The following is a 22,586-nucleotide window of genomic DNA, read 5'->3' on the forward strand; positions in this document are numbered from 1 at the left end:
GAAGACTCTTGAAAATATGTTTATGTTATTACTAAGTTATTGTATTATCATGTTGATAACAGTGAACTCTAAATTCTATAATTGATGGCGTTGATACTCAATATATATGTGATACAAGAAGACACGTCACTTTGCAATACTTGAAAAGTAATTTTATGTTCTTGTTATAGATGTCAATTAATAGTGATACTCTCGATAGAAAATATACTTATAGATACTTTCCATGTCCGTAACCTGAGAAAGAATTTCAAGCACAATATTCTAAAGACAATGTGAATATCGAGTCGATACATTTGTAGTTTGCATAATTTTAACTTCACCCATCTACACAAGATGAACGTACAACAAATAACTAATTTTATCGATAAACAATATGTACAAGTCTTTTATCGAAATACTTTTTAAGGAGCACAATATACGAATTGATGCGCGTAAATAGCGTTTTTTCTATCATTTAGGATACTATAATATAATACGTTTAAAATTCGATGAATAAAACATATTCAATTCGGGACTGATCGCGTATTATAATAAAAAACACTATAAAACCATAAAATTCGCATAATTTTCTAATATCTAATCCAGTAGGTTCATCGTGCCAATAGAATAAGTTCTTTTCGTATACATAAAAAGAAAAGAGAAAAAAAAATGACGACGACAACAATTATTCTAATTACCGTCCAACATGTGTAATCGTAAAAATAAATGATGTCAAATACTTTAATCCCAATATCAAACGAATTAACGTAAATAATCAAACGGAAAACGCAGCTGCTTTATTAATATTAAATTAATTGAAGAATAAGCAACGTTACGTCTATAAATCTTTGAGCATATTATTAAAAGCAATCCAATAACGATCGCGATAGAGATTCATTATTAAAATAGAATTTTCTTTTCTTTTCCTACTTAATCTAGAAAATAAGATTAAAATATTTTAATTCGATAGATCGATTATATCTAGATGACATTCTAATCAGCGCGTTTTCCGATTAGAGATCTTATTGAATAACGCTTGTGATATATTACAAACTTTTTGTATAAAAATGTTTTCTATTAACGATTATAATAATAAATACTTATTTATAACAATATAACAGAGTTGGGCTAAATACGTGAAAAGTCGTGTGTACGTAATATATAGTTCAGTACGGCTTTCCAGGAACGTTTAAATCAAAGAGGAAATCCATAAAATTATCGAACCGGTTCTCGATCATCGTCAGTTATATAAATCATCTCGAACAATCTTGGATCTCAAAGATCGTAACATCATATTCCTCTAACGAATCACTATGAAACGAAGACCTCTTTTTTTACGACATTGCATTCGTCGTAATTGCAATTTAACCATCTCACATGTTCACTTCCCAAAGCTTAAAATAATTGTCGATCACTTCTAGGAACCACTCGCGTTTCTTCAAATCTTTGAAAATTGGTGCCAAAGTACGAAGTTGGAGTTGTAAGAGTGCCTCGTTTCCGAGCAAGCCATCTAATTGTCTGAGTAAGGCAGCATCACCGTGAAGTTTCAGCAAGCTGGCATACGAGAAGATGTAATAATGTACTCGAAGTCTTTCAACAGCCCAAGCTTCTACTGAACGATTTCCACTTGCGGATTGTATGGCACCCATGTGTTCGGCGTACCAAGGTGAGAAATAATTATTTAGTTCCAATGTTGAAAGCTCGGAGACACCACGTATTTTTAAACGTTCCTTTATACGTAGATATACTTGAGGAGTGTAAACAAATACCTGGAAAACAAATTATATTCTTTTATTTGCAAAACTAATTAGCGATTATTAAGAAGATTTTTAAATTTCGATATCATTGTCTTGACAATACGATTGATAAAAGAAACGTTTTCGATTTTTAAGTGAAAGTATTTTTTCTACGTCCTCCTACAAAAAAAAAAGAACAAGGATCATATAAATTGAGAATCACAACTTATTGCATAATTCGTTTGTATATTTCGAGAGTGTCGAGTTATTTCATTTCAAAGAAACGACGTTGAAGTACCAATGATGCATATTTAGATCTAATCAGTGCTAATTATTAATGGTTATTCTAAGTATATACATATGTTTCTAAGAACAATAGTAATTGTTCTCTTACTATTACTATAACGGGTAGTTGAACTCTTTCTTTTTCTCTCGCAAGGTCTATACGGATAGGTAATTTCGTTTCAATAACTATAGAATGGCATGATCGGATATAAGTCGTTTCCTCTCGCGAGAATTGACGAGGTCGAGCGTTGAGAAACAAATTGAGAGAAAGGTACCATACTTTTTTTTAGACATTATCATTTGTAAACTTAATCCGATAAAGTTGACCTTATTATCTATTTAGAAAAAAAAAAAAAATCATTTCATTACAAATAAAAATCATATTGTCGTTACAACATCTTATATTTTATTAAATCGAAAAATCGAAAAAAGCTAATAAACACATTTTACAAAAAATGTAAAAGGATGATTTAGATCAAAAGTAAGTAACATCTTTTCTACCATGGTTACACGATCATTATCGATCAATCTTTTTTTTTATTAAAAAAATTCGCTAGCTATCGTTTCATGTTTAAAAATAAAAACGCGACAGTGTCAAATATTAGAGGCCGCAAATAGAAGCACGGACAACATGTAACTCGTTGGCCATTAAATTACCTACGTCTTATTGAAAATAATTAATAAAAATAAATAATCTCACCTGATAGAGTGAATTCCCAGTGATATAAGAAGCGATATAATGAGAGCCATAGTTCCTGATGAAGCTAATGACACTAAAGGTATCACCAACTGTGACGTTCTCTGTTTCTCTGAGTACAGCTTCGTCGAGGATTAATGATTCAGCTGTAGCAACGAGCTTTTGATTTTCTCGAAATCTGGCGACCCGTACAAGAACGTAACAATAATCGCCGCCGATGAAAGATGCGTTTATACCAAGATGCCTAGCGATGGCAGCTTTAGACCAACTGGCAGTGAACGCTCGCCAAGGTCTTTCTAATTTCTCGAAAGTGAAATCACGGAAATATGCTTGCAGGAGTTGTCTTACGTTGTCACAAAATTCCATGTGAAAATCACCATCGAATACGCTATTCATCGATTTCCCTTGTTGCAATTGATTAGATGGTATAGCTTTTGGATTCTTAAAAACATCTAAAGTTGGCTCACGAAATATCCAAGTGTCCGTGTCATTACGCGGCACAACCCTCATACTGATGCTTAGGTAACCGTAGCGAGTGAAAACGTTAACAGCACCACCAAGATGAGGCTTTTGAGAGCTCGTTATGCGATCCCCGATCAGGACGATCAGTATCGTTAACAGGAGACCCAAGCTCCTACTCGTCCACATCTCGCGAGGATGGACACCGAAAATGGTCCTATCTGAAATAGTATTAAACATCGTTAAACGATCGTTTAATAAAACGTTTCATTAGTTTCAACTTTTGTTATATTAAATATCGAGACACAAATGTTGATAATTAGAAAACAATTAATCAGATATTTGTTCACACTTTGAAAGAAAATTAAAATAACGATTCAGAATATGTTATATTCTTCGTTGATCTAATATACAAGAAAACAGATATTAAAATCCACTATTTACACAATGCAGTTATTGTTTTTTTTTTAAATATTCTATTTCTTGTCTGGAAGTATTCACTTAAGTAAATTCACAGCTGGCAATTTGACCGCTCAAGTGTTCCGAGATCGTGATTGTATACTTTGTAGTTTCTCGTATTGTGTATACACGTTGGACAAGTGAGAAATCGTTATCAGAAATAATGTATGAAGTTAAATGATAAAAGTATATAGTATCAAAAATATATATAGTGTAAAATTAGATACAAAAAATATTATTTTGTCTTTGGAAGTAAAAGGAAATGCAGATATTGCAAGGTTCTTCCCGGATTAAAGGTACAAGCAAGAAGAACAGAAGAGTCTCTAGCGAGTAAATGCAACTATCTATAAGCGGAAGATCGAGCGAGGTTCGTTACATCGGTCGCATCTTCGGTCGCATCTTCGGGTTCTTCAATGTGCACTCGTATGCATGTATGTACGTAGGAATGTCTGGTAAACTCGTTATCTTGTTTATGTAGGTCTAGGTGTACGTTGTCGAGGTATTTGCCACGAACGGAGCCAACGGCCTTCATCCCCACCTGTCTTACTGAACGACAAGCTTGCTTTGCGAGGGCTTCCCCATGCTTATACATATCTTCTTTCTTTTTGTATCTTTCCCCCCCCCCTCTCTCTCTTTCTCTCTTTCTTTATTTCTTTCTTCGTTTTATTCCTTCTCACATTTCACTGATCTCCCAAGGAAGGTTAACAGCAAACCCTCGACTTCTTTCAACCTGTTCAGACTTGCAATGTACATTCGCTTCGCTTCCATGATTCCTTACCAACGTAACCACGATTAAAATAAATATTTTCCAATTATAAAGTAATCCAATTCACCAATTTTTAAATAATTCATCATTTCTGTATAATTAATTATTCATATCATTGTGTTGGATTATTCGATTTATATTGATATTTTTCTAACTTTCGTCAATGTATATTCTTCAATCATCTTATATATTACTTCTATTAAAATTTAAATCTTACATTAGATTTGTACTTTAATGAATTTCCATGACCGTGATCATCATTGATTGATGCTATCAGAAAAAGGCCCTGACTTTATTAATCAATTGAAGATTTAACTCTCGTATCCTTCGAGTTGATTTAACGGAGTTTGCGATGTCATTGATGGAAAGTATTACGTAATAGAAACAGACTAAAAAAATATAATTCAAGTGAATACGCAACACAATTAAAGTCTCACTTGAGTAGTTCACCAGGCGACAATCTATCTAATACATAATACAATATATACATCTGTTGTGTATATATAATACATATACATATAGCATATACACCTACACGTTTCCACATAAGTGCATTGTCCGATTGATCGTTCCTTGGAACTACAACTACACTTTATGGCACTATAAATTATTTGTACGCTTCCTAGCTGATTAATTTATAGTTAGAGAATACAAGCTTCTACTCGTTATCAACAAATATTGTGTTCGAACATCAAAGGAAAAGAAAATATTTGAAGCTTTTCGTTTTAAATCTTTCACAACAATTTTACGTTAAATGTATTCTAATATTCAATAATAATTGATAAACATATCTTTGAGAATATTCTAAAAATTACTAAGATAAAGTTGATTGAATGATTTTGTATAAAATGATTAAAATTAAAAGTTTTTAATTATGAAGAGTGAAAATATAAAGAAAATTGTTAATGAAATTAATATCATTGAAAATTGTTCATAAGAGAAAAGTTCGACGATCCCAAGAAAATATATAAGTGCACGTGCACGTGCAAGTTACGCGAGAATATGCGAAGGTCATGCACACAGCCCTGGACTTCTTCCAAGCAAGCTAGCTATCACTAAGCGGTACAACGAGTTCGTCTTGCCTCGATGACTTCTAGATGACCATTAGACGACTATTCGCGATAGACTATCTCAGGAAATGGCTTATACTATACCAAAGACGACGTTGGTTATACAATATTTATCGTTGTCTAATATTTCTTATTTATCATCAACTATTGCAATACATTTCTCTTCGAGATTTATTTCGCGATATTAGAAAATTTATTTATACGTCGAATATTAAATGATTTTATTATTAATACACACACACACACACAAATATCACATATATCTATATGTATATTACAATATTAATTTGTTAAACTTTTATACGATCGATTAGAAAATTCTCCATTGAACGATTTTTTCATCCAAAGAGAATTAATTTCATTATCAATCAAAAGAGAAGGAACACAAAAAAAGAATTGAATGAATTATAAGAATATCATTTTAAATTGATACTGTTATCTCTCTCTCTCTCTCTCTCTCTCTCTCTCTCTTTCTATTTCCGTTTAAACTTAAATTAATAAATAAAAATATACTTGTATGAAAGAAGACAACACTAAAAGCGGTCTCATCGTTGTTTGATACTTGGAATGAATCAAATATGGTTTAAATGGCTTTGTTAAAAGTAGCAATTTTATGGGACGTCATAGTGACCCTCTTGCTACGTTTTTACCGTCGCAACGGTTCCGGATATTACGTTTTCTGCCGTTCACTCGTGAAATCATCTACTTATATATATATATATAAAAACGTACGAAGGAAAACAGTCGTTGAATCCTCTTTCTTCAAGCACGAAAGCTAATTGTACGGAGTTATTATCGTACTATAAAATAATAATGACAGATCTTTTCGTCTAATCGTTGCGATGTAAAAATCTCCCCCTCCCTTCCCTCTTCCCACCCTCACAATAATAATAACTTGTACAATGATTATCTACCAATTTACTAAACGTTTCAGATCATTGGATTTAAAATCAATTTAAATATTCGTAATGTTCGGAAAGACACTTTATCGTTATACGATTGTGTTGTTTTTTTTTTTTGAAAAATCATGTTAAATTTGACTTACATCAATCTTGATCCAGGTCGAGTAAACTTTGCCATTTTTGAACACGCCTGCCGTATTTGCCCTACTGACCTTTTATGACCGATAATCGTGCATTTCGTTTTGATTCAGCACACTTCTGATCGATGTTGCACTATTGTGAAACGTTATATATCATTTCAATATATTATATATATTTTTTGGACCGATCCAATAATGCAATTCTTTTATTTATATATTAATTAATCTTTTGTTCTTTTGACATAATATGTTTTGATGAGATAATTAAATAGAAAATGTTTATGCCAATACATATTATTATTAGATAAAGCGATGAGAGACCTGAATAGAGATTATTGTAACACGCGAATTACAATCGTACTATAGAATGATTATGAAAAGTATTGTTAAATGTATGTATACTATGAATATTGTATAACATATTAATACATTGCTTATTATACTATATTTAATATTATGCATATTTATTGTGCATAAACATTTGCAGTCTAATAATAATAATAGATGAATAATTGGATTAGAATTATATTGTTATAATTAGATCTATTTTCTATATATATAGAAATTTTTTCTATACACAAATTTTCTATACGAGGAAGTTGTTGAAAAAAGGAATCACGTGTGTATCTTGTGCATTGATAAAAGGCGCCTACATAGTGAAACTTACGTAACATGCCGGTTATTTGTCGGTTTATCTCGAAAGGAAGATCGTTCCACATACCTAGATTCAAAGTTACGCGTAACGAACGATAGAAATAATACATATTCATGAGATTACGTGAAAAAATTGTTAAGACACATAACGTCCTTTGCAATATTTCCGATTGCGGTTCGATAAATTCTCGTTGAATTATCCTAGGAATATAATATACTCATACATAGACATGTAAAATGTAGTATCCCTACGTCAATTATACTTCGAGTATTTACTCTGACAATCATACATTTTTATAAGACACGAGAATTATTCTATACGTTTCAACATCGACTATGACATGGTTTTTTCTTTTTTTTCTATTATAATACGTAATACATATTTCGTATTATTTAATAAAATTTCGTTAAACGTCTAAACTTAATGATCTGTACGATATTGCGATATTCTTCGATGCCATTATACATTTTTATTTATTGTTAGATCACGATTTCTAACAGTTTTCATTTCACTAATGTAAGCCACATTGACAACAAGCCTGTGAAATCGAAAATAACAGCCTCCAAATTAGTAAAACGGAAGGAACTAGATCCACTTTCGCTATTCGCTTTCAGATCCATACGAGTTGTTTGATGCATTCATTTGTGAGGAATAAATTACTGCTCATACTGTTTACACGTTAAGTGTTAACTTAGTAATGATATTAATTACACAAATTTACTATTAATTCAAATATTTTTAAACGCCATCTGTACATACGCTCTCATTCAAGAATTAATCTATAATTCTTATTGGATTTTATTTTTTCAAATGATAGTCTTTTGTTTTGCTAATGATAAAGTGTCAAAGAATTGTCAATTTTACAATAATCTTTTTAAAGAATAAAAGTAAGAAAAAGGTTAGAATAAGATTAACGTAAAAAAAAAAAAAGAAAAAAGTGATTTAAGATGGTGTTGTCTACCTTTAAAATAATTGCCGACAAAAGATGTAGAAATTTCATAGAAATTCCAAAAGTATAATCTTCGTCGATAGCTCGAATGAAATATCCTTTATGGTTATCAAATATTTCTTTGATAACTCGATCCACCAAGAATTCTCGGGTCGTTAAACAGCCCCATTAAAAATAATAACTGAACGCGTATTATATGTGAGTTTTGATTCGTTTGTCTTCAAATACGAGTTGTGTATACGGAGGTCAATGGGAAAGAATTACTTAAATACTCTCATGGTTGAAAGAGGGGCATTGAGTTACCCATTAGAAACAGGAAGAGGGAGGACTATAGACTATTTTCTATCTCTACTTATAGATCATTGCCTTCATGAAGTATTTTGTTTTTTTTATCTTCTCTTTTTATTTATTCATTCCGATCGATTTTCCAATTTGCTCGCGAATAACCATAACCATTCGAAAGTATTGACACAGATTAAACTATTATATTTCTTCTATAAATCTATTTTAAAAAATACGATTCTTTATATAATTCTTTTTGTTAATATATTTCTTCAGTTTATAGCTTAAATATATAGAAGGGCATGACGATTAAATTTGTTTATACAATAAAATAAAAATAATTCTATTTTTTGTTTAGCTAAAAAAACACGGGCTTTTACAATTAATACTTTCTTGTATTTGTTAAAAGATAAAATAAGAGGTATCATGAGTATACTCTGAAATTAATACTAAGAATTATTTTCAATTCAACTTTATATAACAATTCTAATAATTAATCATTTATAATACTACTTAGAATTTTTTCCGATAACAATATAATTACATCTGCAAAGTAATTTATTATGATAGATACAGCAAACATTATCATTCAAATTATGATGATGCACATGCACTTACACATAATACAGTTTACATACACAAATTTAATCGATATTTTGTTCTAAATCACAATGAGAACGACGTTTCGATGATCTCGATGTCATGGAATATCGCACAAGTAAAACATTACGTACCTTTGTATTATATGAAATATGTATCACGAGACATATCAAGATGTTTATAATCATTATAGTCTGTTATTAATAGGCCTTATAAATTACGCTAGAAAAATAATGTTAGTTATAGAAAAGTGAGAGAAAACATATATATATATATATAGGAATACAAGTCACGTAATAATAATGAATATATTTGTTAGAAAGTTAAAGAAAAAAAAGAATATGCTTAACTGCATTTGTATTGGTAACATTTTCACGTTTCATTGTAATTTAATTAGATGACCTATTTGCATAATTTAAGAATACAAAAGAACAGATGTGCGTTTATGTATAGTCATTATTACTAATAGTTTAAATCGATGATAAGAATTAGAAAAAAAAAAAAAAAAAAAAAAAAAAATAAAAACGTAATAATATTTCGAGCGAAAAATTTATTTAAATAGAACACGTTGCGATACTTTAGTCACGTTGATAATAACGTAGTCGATAATGTTTCATTATTATTCGTTAGTGCGTTGACTTTGTTACTAGATTATTACACGACGAACAGATGATAGACATGAAAGAAACTTCTTATACAGAGCGTGTCTCTATTATCAGGAAGCATTGTCGTTAAGAAGATTAGAAACGAATAGAAGACGCCGTTAAATGTTCTCATTAAGACGACACAAAGACTTACATTAATTACAATTCTCTTCTTCTTATTATTATTCTTATTCTTATTCTTATATTCTTATGCGTAATTTCGAATTTTGTTGAATAAAAAATTAGATATACAATATATACAACAAGTTTATAGTTATCGACTAGAATTAAATCGATCTTGTTATGATTTGAAGAGATTGTTTCTTTAGGGTTAAAGTACCAATTTATTCAACCGGATCAAGCAGCTTTATTTCATTTCCGTCAATCGTCTCTCCCCTTCTGTAATTTAACGTAAAAGCTTTCTCTCTTCCTCTCTCTCTCTCTCTCTCTCTTTCTATATAAATATATATATATATTTATATCTCCCTACCCATCGACACTAATTGTTATGGGTCACTGACTGAATGCTTGTTACAAGACACTAAAAGATAACGCGTGAACTCTTCCAGCAACGTTGCCGTCCCAATCAGTGATACGCAACGAATGCATACTCGTTGCACCAATTCTCAACGAATCGGACAATGCGAAACGTCAAATACATATATATGTATAACATAGGTATCCATGAAAGCTCGCCTTTTTTTTTTATTCTTATCATTCCTTGTTCAAATCGATCTCTTTTCTTACTTTTTTTTTTTTGCAAACAAATGTATTTTGTATTATTCCGTGTTACACGATTTTAAGGGACACTCATTGTATATATGAATCAATTGATTATTTTACACATTGATAATACGAGTTTTACTTCTATCGCGTGAGGAAATTGCATCTATTCTTTTTTTTTTTTTTTTTTTTTTTTTATGGCAAAAATTTTCGCTTACACGTCATTTTTCAAATTATTCACCGTGCGAACAATGTCACTCGTTCAGCAAATTACAAGAATCCGATCTGCTGACGATGGTAAATTTTCCACCGACTTTAATTATGTCCTATTTACTTAATCGATGCTCGATTCTGCATTTTTCTTTTCTTATTCGCCAGTGAAATATTAACCAACACTGATATTCTCTTATCGTAGGCAGCTATAATGGGTATAAAATAAAAATGTATTACATTGTTTTATTAATTGATTTTTAAAACAAAAAAGAGAATATATACTCTCTTAATATTTTATTATATTTCTTTTTCTACGTTCTCTTTCGGTTAAATTTTTTACGATAAGATACGATGCATCATCAGTATATAAGTTTCATGAAAAAGTTGATTATTATCTTCAAACAAGTTTATTTTACTTTTATTCTCAACCCATTCTTTCGGACGTTGCGAATATATATGAATGTATAATAAATGTCTAGATAAAGTGGTTTTAGCAAACATATGATTAGACATATATATTATAAAATTGTAATATAATTCTATGTTCTATTGTAGAACTTATATATTAATATTTTTTCAACGTTCTTCTTTGATATATTTTTTATGCAAACGAGGAAGAAACCAGAAATCGTCAAGGACAAACGTATATCTGTTGTAATCGCATTATTTAGTAAAAATCATTTCTATTCGTTCTAATCTATTTCATTTTTTATTTTTTAATCTAACCTATTTCATGTAAAATTAGCAAACCATGCAAATGATCATTGTCGAGTAGCTATCGAAGATCGAATAAAAAAATCAGCATCAAATTCAACAATGATTCCACTTGTTCGAAAGTTCGACCTAATTAAATTTATATCAAGTCGAGATTTCAAATCCGCATCCTGAAGACCAAGGTTGTTTACTTTTCTGACGCACGTAACGTAAATCAATTGCGTTAGATTAACACGTGTAAGCGAAGTAAGAATATTTTTTGTTCAATTGAAAGCAGGTTTTGGAAAAAAAAGAAAATTCATGCTAATATTAACAGCTAATAATAGTGTAATGCTGATTTAATAAAAATTAATACCGAATTTTTCTTCTACGAAGAATATTCTATTATTGGAATAAATTTATATTCACACACACACAAATCTTAAAAACGTCCGGATTAATGAGATAATTTTATATAACATTTTCAATGTTAACTTTTATTTACACTCGACCTACTATTTGCACGGATGTGTTCGTTTAATTGTAAAATAAAATGTACATTTATAATTCAAGGCTTATCTTTCGAGGTGTTCGTGTTTTTTTTTTTTTCTTTTTTTCCTTTTTTCAAATCGAAGGAAAAACACAATACGCGAATACTGCGAAACCAAAGATCAAGAAGATCTTGTTGAATCAAGATATATCTTACAAGAGAATGCATTTGAATAGAACATTGTTTAAATATATTTAAAATCTTCATTTTTCACGAATAAATTGAATTTAAAACGGTGTCAAAGTTTATAAAAACGAAGAAAATTGTGAAGAATAAGCTTGATTCACTTTAAACGGTTGATTTGTCTGGAATTTTATTATAATAAAAACTTGTGACTTACATATTATACGAAAATTCTTTAGAGAAAAATACGAAATATTTTCCAGACGCGAATAAATTAACGAGATCGTAAATTCGTGAAAAGAAAAAGGAGAAAGATCGACGAGAAAATGGTACAAGTTGCGTCAACATTCGTGAACACACTTCGGTTTAATAAAGTTGCGGCTTCTTTGCCTTTGCTTCACACCCGCTGTTATTCGTCGAGTATATCGCGTGGGAAACATTTTAACCAAGCAGATGTTGTCACAGACACTAATATTTCTCGCGTTGATCGTTGACTTTAAGATTCATTGTTAATTATGACAATATCTCTTCAAGAGATATTGAATAAACCTCCATACCCCATTTTAATTACATTCATTAATTACTCGTATGAGAATATGCTTCATTAATTTTCATACAATGTTTGTTATTTTGAAAATGAAAAAAAGATAACTGATAAAAAGCATCATAATTTACGAAAATTTTTCTATGGAAATCAAACTTCGTTCTGAAATTAATCGCGCGATTTTAAAGTTCGAATAAAAATATATAAAGTTTTTCTTTTATACATATTTTATTATTATTTTTTCTCTATATTTTTTTTTTTTTTTTTCAAAACTGCCTAAACGATCAAGAAATTTTGTTAGTAAAAAACTTACAGATCTTAGTTATGTATATTTCGAGAAAAAAGTAGTCTTGCCGTTATTTGCATGAATTCAGTCTGACATTTGCTGTGAAACACGATCTGAAATACAGGTCTTTATTGTTAAGAGCAAGTCGTTCTCGTGGATTCCTTTAAGATTACAAATTCAATCCTTGTAAATACCAATGTTAACAATTTTTAATATATCAAATGATTAAATGATTAAATTAAGTGATCTTATTAAAAGAACTATTTTCAAACGATATCTCTCTTTAATGTATATATGAATATTTATCATTTTTATCATTTAAAATGTGATAAATTTATTCGAAAGCCTTTACTTTCCAATTAGATTTCTATCTTGATGGGAAAATCATGACTAATCGCAATTAAGAAGCTTCGAAGATCTCATATTATCATGTAATATGCGTCTGATAGAAAAACAACATATTTATATTTACAATTTCTTTTTTATCGAGCAAGAGAATGTTATCTAATGATAAAATCATTGATATTTTATAACCCTTGCATTAATAACTTGGTCATATTAATAATTATAGAAAAAAATTGTTGACTACTTCAGTCTCTCTTATTTTTTTAACAGATCAAACAGTATAAACAATATAAGACAAAAAACCGAGGAAGTATTTTTTTATATCATAAAAATTCAGAAAAAAAATAAACAGCCTTTTTTTTTTTTTTCTTCAAAGCCACAACAATCTAACGTAATCATGCGAGTAGGATAATAACTCACGCGACAAAAGGAAGAATTCTCGAGATTTGCTATCCAAATCGAGTTCGCCTTCTTGCGTGATTTCCTTGCGACGTCCTCCTACTTGTCCTTCGACAGGATGCAATAATTCCGTGCGGTAAGATAAACAACGTGCTAGTTTCCGCAGGAAAAACATATAGAAAGAATAAAAAGAAGGAAGAGGAGGAAACCATCGACAACCAGCCTTTTGTAATTTATGCACGAGTAAGAATATTCATTTTTTTTCTTTTCTTTTTTTTTTTTGTTATATTCGAACGGTCTTGAAATCAACGATGCGTGTCTTCTCTTTTCTCCGATTATTTTTTATTCTATTTATACCTAGAATTTTTGTTAGCCCTTGATATATATTAATAACTCAAAAAAAGAAAAAAAATATTCCTTTTTAAGAGATAGCTTATTCTTCTTTCTCTTCTTTTTTTTTTTATTTTTATAGTTTCCGTTATATAAAATGAAGATAACCATTTCCATTAATAATATTTATATAGTGGATTTAAAAAAAAAAAAAAAACGTTCGAAAGAATACTTACTATTTGAAAGATGCTTTTCAATTTCGAATACGTCACCCTTACCATATTGTTTTGTCTGACACGGTAAGAAAGCTTTTCTCTGGTCTCTTTCTTTATAATTCACAGCACTCTCCTTTAAACTTTTGGAACGTGCTTAGAACGTAAACGGGTTGGCCGCGGTACTCGGCATTTAGACTCGTTCTTTGAAGAAATAACAACTAACGTAGTTTAGAATTGGTAGTCGGTAAATGATAAAAGTACATAATAAGTATCTGTCTAATGTCAAAGTCAGTTTCGACCTTTAATCATCTTCACAAGCTTTGTTCGTTCTCGATTCAGTCTTACCTATCGCGTGGAGTCTACTATTAGTAAAGTAGAAAAAAAGAAAAAAAAAAAAAAATAGAAGAAGAAAAAAGAAAAAGAATATTTATATACACACACACGCGTGCACCCGCGTACGCACATACACAAATATAGAAAAATAATACAAATTCGCATTGATCATTAACCGAGGAGTACAGCAAGTTATTTCTGATAAAAACCGCATGACATTTAAACGAGAAGAAGAAGGAGGCAAACGTTGCGATGCAGCCAACGTAACGTGAATCGAGTGAATCTCTTTACCCGATGAAAGAAGAGAATGCGTTGTTCTTCTCATGAGGCGGTAAACCGAACATTACGACACGTTTATTCGAAAGATAGAAAGAATCTTTCCTCTTGAGTTGAAAGGGAGAATTTAAAAAGAGACAGAAATCTCGTGCCGCATGAGGAGCCAATCGCGAGGATCTCGTTTGAGGAGTCACGTTTTCATTGGAAACGTGTATATATGTATATATATGTATATGCATGTACACATATAGATTTGTACATGTGTATTACTAACTTTCTTAAGTAATATTACCACCATTGCCTTTTCTGCAATTTACTTTTTTTTTCTACGAATATCCTTCTTCTTTCGAAGATTCTTTCCAGGAAAGTACATCGATTTATTATAATTATTGATCAAGGATGTTAATTAGTCGATTCGATTCGATTCATTTTGTTTTCTTTTTGATTTTTCAATTAGTTTTTCAAGCATTTATATTACATATATCGGAATGTTTGTTCGGAAAGTTCGTAATGATTTATATAAATATATATTGAATATTTTCCTGTTTATACATTGATACGAACTTTTCACGGAAAATTAAGATATTTGTTTTTTTTTTATCAATGTTCTTATCAATCATTTTTCTGTATTTTTGTTGTTGTTCGTTTCAAACGAATTATTACAAAGTAATAATAAATATTGAGAACAAGAATAAACAACTACCATCGTTAAACGACACAATGGAAAAAACAATAAAAAATATTCAACTCTACTTCTAGTTTATTTTCAATAGATATACTATGTGCAAACAACAGCTGTGGTCAAGAAAGCATATACCTTTTTTGCGTGATAACTTTTATGCGTATAAGGCGATGAAGTATCGAGATACCGTTAAATTACTAATAACCTTTTAACGTTGTACTTACATATGAACATTCGCATGAAACGCCTTAACAATGTTCCATTTGAAATAATCAACAAAAATTGTTAATTGTGTAACACTGTAAAACAAAATTTGTTTCTCATCTCTTCGAGAACACTTTTACATTAAATAATTAAAATTCACATGTGTAGTAGTACTTCTGTTCTGAATATAATTATATATAATACAGAAATACATGTATGAACGATCTAATGTGTGAGAAAATGAATGAATATGAAAATCCAAAAGAAAAAAAATTACAAATCGGATACGCCTCTCTCGTGTAAAACTTGTATACTTGGAAACGTATGATACGGAATATAGAAAAATATGAACAATTTTTACGAATTAATCCATGGTCATTGATATGAGTGATCGTAAGAATTAAGTACAGTCATATGAGATCGAACACGAAATAGGAGGTATAAGTATATGAAACATGCATGGCATAAGCGAATGAATTACGAGCACATTCACTATTGTTTAGGACACATGTCCTTTTCTCTTTTTCTCTGTTTCTATCTCTCTACTGTGTCCTGAGTTCTAAGTATTATTTCCCACCTTGGTATCTAAGAAAAATAATTCGCACGACCGACCTCGATCTATCGTTTTCCTGTCTGTATATCTTACATTTCATTTTCATTTTCACCTAACTAAATTTTTTACTTTACGCGTAAATTTAATTAAAAAAAAAAAAAAAAAAAAAAAGAAAGAAAAATAATTATTTTAATATGACTTTAAAGCATTTAATTTATTGATATTTTTTATGAACACACATATGTAAGAAGAAAATTTAAAAAGTTGAATAAATCGTGGAAGTATAAAACTGAATACGCAAATATCAAGAATATAAATGGAATGAGGGTTGAAAAGGTTAATTTGGAAATTCATACGATCGGATCGTACTTGTATAAATGTAATCATTGAAAAGAGGGAAAGAGAGAGAGAGAGAGAGAGAGAGAGAGAACAATTTTCGATGATAGTTATTTCTATTAAAAGACAAATAAATTAAAATTCTAATATAAAGATTTATATATAACCATGATTTAACAGATTAAATTCATTGCTCTTAATCATACGAGTATTACTATTATTAGTAATGAAATATGTTCCTGGTTGAAAATGTGGGTAAATAGTGTAAGGACGTTCGTTCGTGTTCGCTAGTATTATTCGCACGTGTCTTAAGTCGAATACTTTTTGTTGTAATTGCTATAAAGAAACAAAGACACAAGCAAGCACGAGAACGAACGAATCGAGCGTGTAGAAATAAACCTAGCACACGTGAAAGTGCGGTTTTAACGATAGAATTGATAAACGTGGTGAAAAGTCCAATAGATAAGTTTAAAACGTTGCACTAAGCGTAAAACTAGCATACTCTTTCTCGCTTCTCAATGTAAAAGATCGGTTAGCCAGGTGTCTGGGCTGCACACCACGAGTTCGTAATTGTGTTTGCACCTGCGAGTCTGAGTTGCATGTATGAGTTGAGAAACGAATGATAGATCGATCGTTCGATGTTAGGTCGTACAAGAGTCATAATCTGAAAATAGTGTGCGTTAGATCGAATATATTAGATCGAGCTAGCAGCTGACTCATAGTTGGAAAACAACCGTTCTCATTTCTCTTAAATTTTCTTCAGTATTCGTCACTTAGATATTTACGAAAAAAGAAATGATAATTTACTCGGGTGAATGTGTTATTTAGATTCAATGAGATATTACGATAAAACGAATTGACGTAAGAGTACACCACACACATACAGGTATTACTTAAATATTTATTAGAGATCGTTATATTCGTTCAGCTTCAATTATTGTTTTATGGATCAAAATAATTGATTCTCATTTTCTTTTTTTTGTTTTTATCTTTCTTAAATCTCACAAATTCGTTCTTCCTTTCCTAACGTATATTTATTATATGTATATTTGTAATAAATAATAGAATGATATTACAAGAAAGATCTTAGATATCGTTGGCCATGACTAACGAAAGGTTAAACGATTATTAGTTATATGATTGGAGTTCTCTCTTTGTCTACACAGGTGCGCTAGTTCGAACAAAGATATTTCTGAGTGCTGACTACTACATATGATTTCTCGTTACCGGCTACCAATTAATATGGCACTCCTTTCAACTTTGTTTCCCTTCAAAACCCTCTTTTTTGATTGTTCCCCATGTAAATAAACGATTAACGTCATTTACATGAGATTTAAAAACGAGAATCAAATTTTCTAAACATCCTCGCGTTCTTAGAAACGTTTAAATGGAAAGCATTATAAATTAATTCCTATGAATTAATATTAAACGATTAGTTTTTGATATTATTATTCAATTTATTGTTTTTATCGGATATAGAATATGATGAAATATTAAACGTTAATGATAGAAAAGAAAAATTAGCTACGTGAATGGGATTATAATTAGACATTTTTTTAATGCTTAAATAGTTGTTATAATAAATAAGATAAAAAAAAATAAAGACAAAATGTATTATTTATTACTATATTTATCTATGAAAAATAAGAAGAGAAATCGTGCGTTACGGTCTAATATCTTCTATTATGATATTTTATCCTTACTCTAATTAGCATTATTTGTGTGTTCTAGCTACCTTGGCCTACATTACTGCATTTGGTCCTTTAAAAAGAAGACGAAGAAGAAAAAAAATAGAAAGAAGGGAGAAAAAGAGGAAGAAATATCGTTCACGATTACGAGCCGTAACTCGTCAACGCCTTATTTAAACCGGCGTCTCGAAACAAGCTCGTTTAAAGATGGAGCAATTTCCATTCATCATTGATTCAACAAAATATAGTCGCGACATATTAAATAATCGGAGCGTAGATTTTTCCTATTAACGTTCCCAACAAACGTTACGTTTAGACATGATATTGACATGAATTTCATTTCAGAGTTAGTTCACATTTTATTTGTATTTGCGATTGAACTTTTTGATTACCATCAACGATAACATATAATTAATCGTATAATTGAATTAGAAATGCAAATTCTTTCTCTCTCTTTTTTTTTTCTCTCATAAATAATCGCTAGAGATAAAAAAAGTAAGAAGATGGAAAATTATAGAACATCTTTCAGGAAAATCATCATTTTAGATAGAAACTTTCTCTATTACGATCATTGCTTATCTATCATCGAAAAATTAGTTTAAAATAGTACTTTCTCATTGACATTACATAATTGCATCTAGTAACGAAGCACGCGACAAATAAGATGTAAGTAATGTTAATTGTTTATACCTATTCATGTACCACGAATATTTCTCAAACTCTCTAGTGGGAAATTAATCTCGTCTAGATAAGGAATAAATTGTTCTCTCCGTACTCTAATTACAATAAAAAAAAGGATATTGCGTTCGGTGTTTATTTGAGGATCGCACCGTATCTTAACTGTAATTGTAACGGACAACCTGGTTCCTTAACTGCAATGAGTACAAGGCTGTAATGCTGCAATCTTACTTTCAGTTACGCTTGTGCTCGTGTTATCCTGGCAACTTCTGCTAAATATTCTCGCTTCTCCCTTTCATACTTTAGCAAGGTCGATCGTAATAAATAATAAAAATGTTTAATATAATATACTTTTATTCCTGTTTCACAATGACAATCAATTAAAATCACATTTTATTTTTTCAATATCCAAACAATATATATATATATATATATCTATATATATAAAAAGAACATCGAGACATTGGCCAATAAGGTGAGATGATAAAATATTTCAAATGTGGTAATGACAATTTCTCGGTGTGATTTATCAATATCACCAAATTTATCATACGTATTACGACAGCATCGAATATATATCTCGTTAAAGACAATAGCTTTCATCCTGTTTGTGGATACCTACGTATATCTATACATATACACAATATCTGTGATTACCAATTTATTTTTGATGATCAGTCGAAAAACATGATATAAATATATTGTTATTAATTCTTCAAAAATATCATCACTTTCTAATATTAAGAATATTTAAATTTATTGAGAAATATGTATATATAGTAATAAAAACAAAACTAAATGATCATTATTTTTAGTTAGGAAAGAAGTTTACGATTCGAATACGGATAATCGTATTTAAAGGTTCGTTACGAATTTCAGGAGTAGACAAGGCGTACACGGCTCGCGATTTCCGTGCATTAATCCGGACAGGATCTCGATGGAAGCTGCACTACGTAATCCGGCTTTTGGTGTATGTGCGAGGTTGAATAACACGTTGAGTAAGCCGACATGCAATATTGGAGCAACGAGTTTACACGTGCTTTCTACACGCACGCATATTTATTATAGACGATAACTTCTCTTCTTGAATAGAAGTCCAGTTTAAACAGATCGCTATTGGACAGATTAGATCGAAGATTATTCATGGATGGACTATTCATTCAATTTTACTATATCGTCAATTGGAAATTCAGAATTTTAGCTAATCCATAGAAAAAAAAAAAAAAAGAAAAACAAAACTACATTTTTTTTTTCTATTACTATCTAATCTTTGTAATTAGTATCTTATGTAATTAAGTGGAGTTAGGCGTTTAAAAATATTCAGCAACTTTCTTCTTAATCAGTAGTTACCCACGATTCAACATATTTCTGTTCGAGTATGTTCCAACCAAGCTTAAAACAACGAGGCCGAGTTAAAATGCATCCTGTTATCTCGTGAATCCTTCGAAGTAGATACCTCTAGATACTTCCAATTTTCTGAAGGAACGTCAACGCGCCGGAAGTATTTCAGAATTCGTCAGTGACGTGCAGGTGGGACGTGAGACGCGAGTAAATTACTCGTTGCTCTTTGGACAAAGACAAAAGTTTCTTCGAACGGCCTTTCCAACTCATACAAATGTTCGTATACTTCTTTGTGGAAAAAAATGCACAACGAGTGATAAATAATTCAATTTTCTATTCGATTATATTGACTTTGAAAATAAAAAATAAAGTAGAGCCGAACAAACCCGAATAAACCCCGGTCCCTGTTATATTGGATTTATGAATATATTTGAGTTTGTGTGGAATAGTTAAAAATATTTAATATTTTTTTTGTATTCTATTTAAAAATGAATTCTCTCATCTCTTAGAGTTTCTCTTTGGAGAATATCAGGTCTATTTGATAATTCATGTCTTACGAATAATTTTACAAATTATTTTGCTCTCTTTCGGATAGATTTATAATGAATATAATCAGAGGAAAACGCGTAACTCTGGCAACAAATTATCATAAATAAGAACACTTCCGACTATGATATATTTGCGTTTAAACAATAATTAACAGTTGCTCGGTAAGAGATATCGATACGGTATAAAGAACACAAGATAAAAAATAGAAAAAGAGGAATCAATGAAGTATGATTCGATACGAGCGAAATTTCACGATATCTTATATACGTAACCAACTCTCAGAAATAATAAAAGAAAATTCTGTTACAGATATCGCGGTATTGCATAAACGTCCCTCTACCAGTTAACAATTTTTCTTCTCGATTTAGTGTTATCCTATTAAACGAGGATATCACGTACGACGTTGGAAAAAGGAAATTTTCTTTACCTAAATATATTTATATAACAACGATCACATTGATTAGTTCTCGTTAATGTTAATTATCATTAAAACATAATAGATATAATCATTTATAATCGTACCTGACAAATTCAAGGTCTCTCCATTTCCAATTAACACTTTGATTGCTAATCTCTGTCGTCACCGGATAAAGACTAACCATACAACAATCGTTTTAAATGATCTTCGAAGAAGCGACGAGCATCTTGTTAGAAACTTAAAAACGTGTTTTTGCTCGATAAATCTTCATAGATCCTCCTATTCCTCCTTCTCTTCTTTCTCCTCTAAAGATCGATATCTTCCAAGTTGATTTATACAATAATTTCAAGAAATCTCAAAAGCCACTTTCCAAAGGATCCTTATTTATTAATCATCTAACACAATGATAAATTATTTAATCGATATAATGATTGGTAGATAAATATTTGGACAAAAAATATTACCGAGTGTCACGCGAGCGAGATATGAAAAATAAATTCTTTTTCGAATATGTGACAAAACACACCTTTTAAGATCACTGTGTCCAATAATAATTACGACACGAGACACGATACAAAGAACAAACAAAAAAAAAGAGTATTGATGTATCAATCGATCGATCGATCGATCACGATCGATCGCGATCGCGTTTGTTTTGCCTGTTGCGTCTCTTGCTCTCGATCTCGTCGCTTCGAACGAGCATCCGCAACTGCGACGGATATTCGAATCGGCGACTTCACCAAGAGGCCGGGGCTCCTTCCTTCCTTCGCTACTCGTTCGTTCGTTCGTTCGTTCGTTTTCTCGCTCGTTCGTTTGCTCGTTCGCTCGTTCACTAGCGCGAGTTACCGCTACTACTATCACAAAACACTATACTTGCTGACTATGAGAGGCTTACACGTACGAGAAAATCATGCGGGTGGGATATACACTTTTTTCATTTCTAACTCAACTGGAACATACACACACACACAGAGAGAGAGAAAGAGAGACATACAAAAATTCATCTTTTTCATACCTCCTACGAAAACTTGATTTCATAGATTCTTACTTCGTAATCCTTGAACAATCGATATCAACCTCCTTTTATTTTCTTTTTTTTCTTACCCAAACACGACCGGTTTTTGATCTTAAATATATGAATAATCAGGAGAAATTTTGAAATCGTAATGATGAGTTTGTATTATTATAAACACCCGTTATTCTACGAAATAGTTTTCATTGTTTTGATTAATCTTTCAGACAATTGTTGAATTTCTTTCTTGACGAGAACAAAATATACCGATTTTCTGTGCAATGAATTTAATTTATTACATCTATTGCTAATACTTATGGTAATACGTTTTGTTTAAATAATAATTACTTATTTATTATATTAACTAGTTTAATATAAACGAATTAAAGAAAATAATTATATTAATTTCGCAAGTAACGAAAATGTATATATATATATTAAAATATTAGTGATTTCATTTTATAATTGCGTA

The 22,586-nt window shown here is 30.5% G+C and overlaps 1 protein-coding gene across 2 annotated transcripts; it reads right to left on the reverse strand.

The window, feature by feature from the left end:
- Positions 1-137: 137 nt before the first annotated feature.
- On the reverse strand, positions 138-21,922 carry LOC106786865 (torso-like protein). Of its 2 annotated transcripts, none has more exons than XM_014748726.1 (4): positions 21,629-21,922; positions 21,207-21,497; positions 2,701-3,377; positions 138-1,748 (listed from the first exon to the last, which is right to left on the reverse strand). In XM_014748726.1, exons 3-4 carry the CDS (start codon positions 3,343-3,345, stop codon positions 1,353-1,355), a joined length of 1,041 nt encoding a protein of 346 aa, XP_014604212.1. In that variant the 5' UTR covers positions 3,346-3,377; positions 21,207-21,497; positions 21,629-21,922; the 3' UTR covers positions 138-1,352. The 2 variants fall into 2 exon arrangements, with proteins under 2 accessions (XP_014604212.1, XP_014604211.1); XM_014748725.1 differs by having other exon boundaries at positions 21,567-21,922.
- Positions 21,923-22,586: the final 664 nt, after the last annotated feature.

Source organism: Polistes canadensis, unplaced genomic scaffold (genome assembly GCF_001313835.1).
Source record: "Polistes canadensis isolate GaletaPanama2010 unplaced genomic scaffold, ASM131383v1 scaffold_86, whole genome shotgun sequence".
Lineage (NCBI taxonomy): Eukaryota > Metazoa > Arthropoda > Insecta > Hymenoptera > Vespidae > Polistes > Polistes canadensis.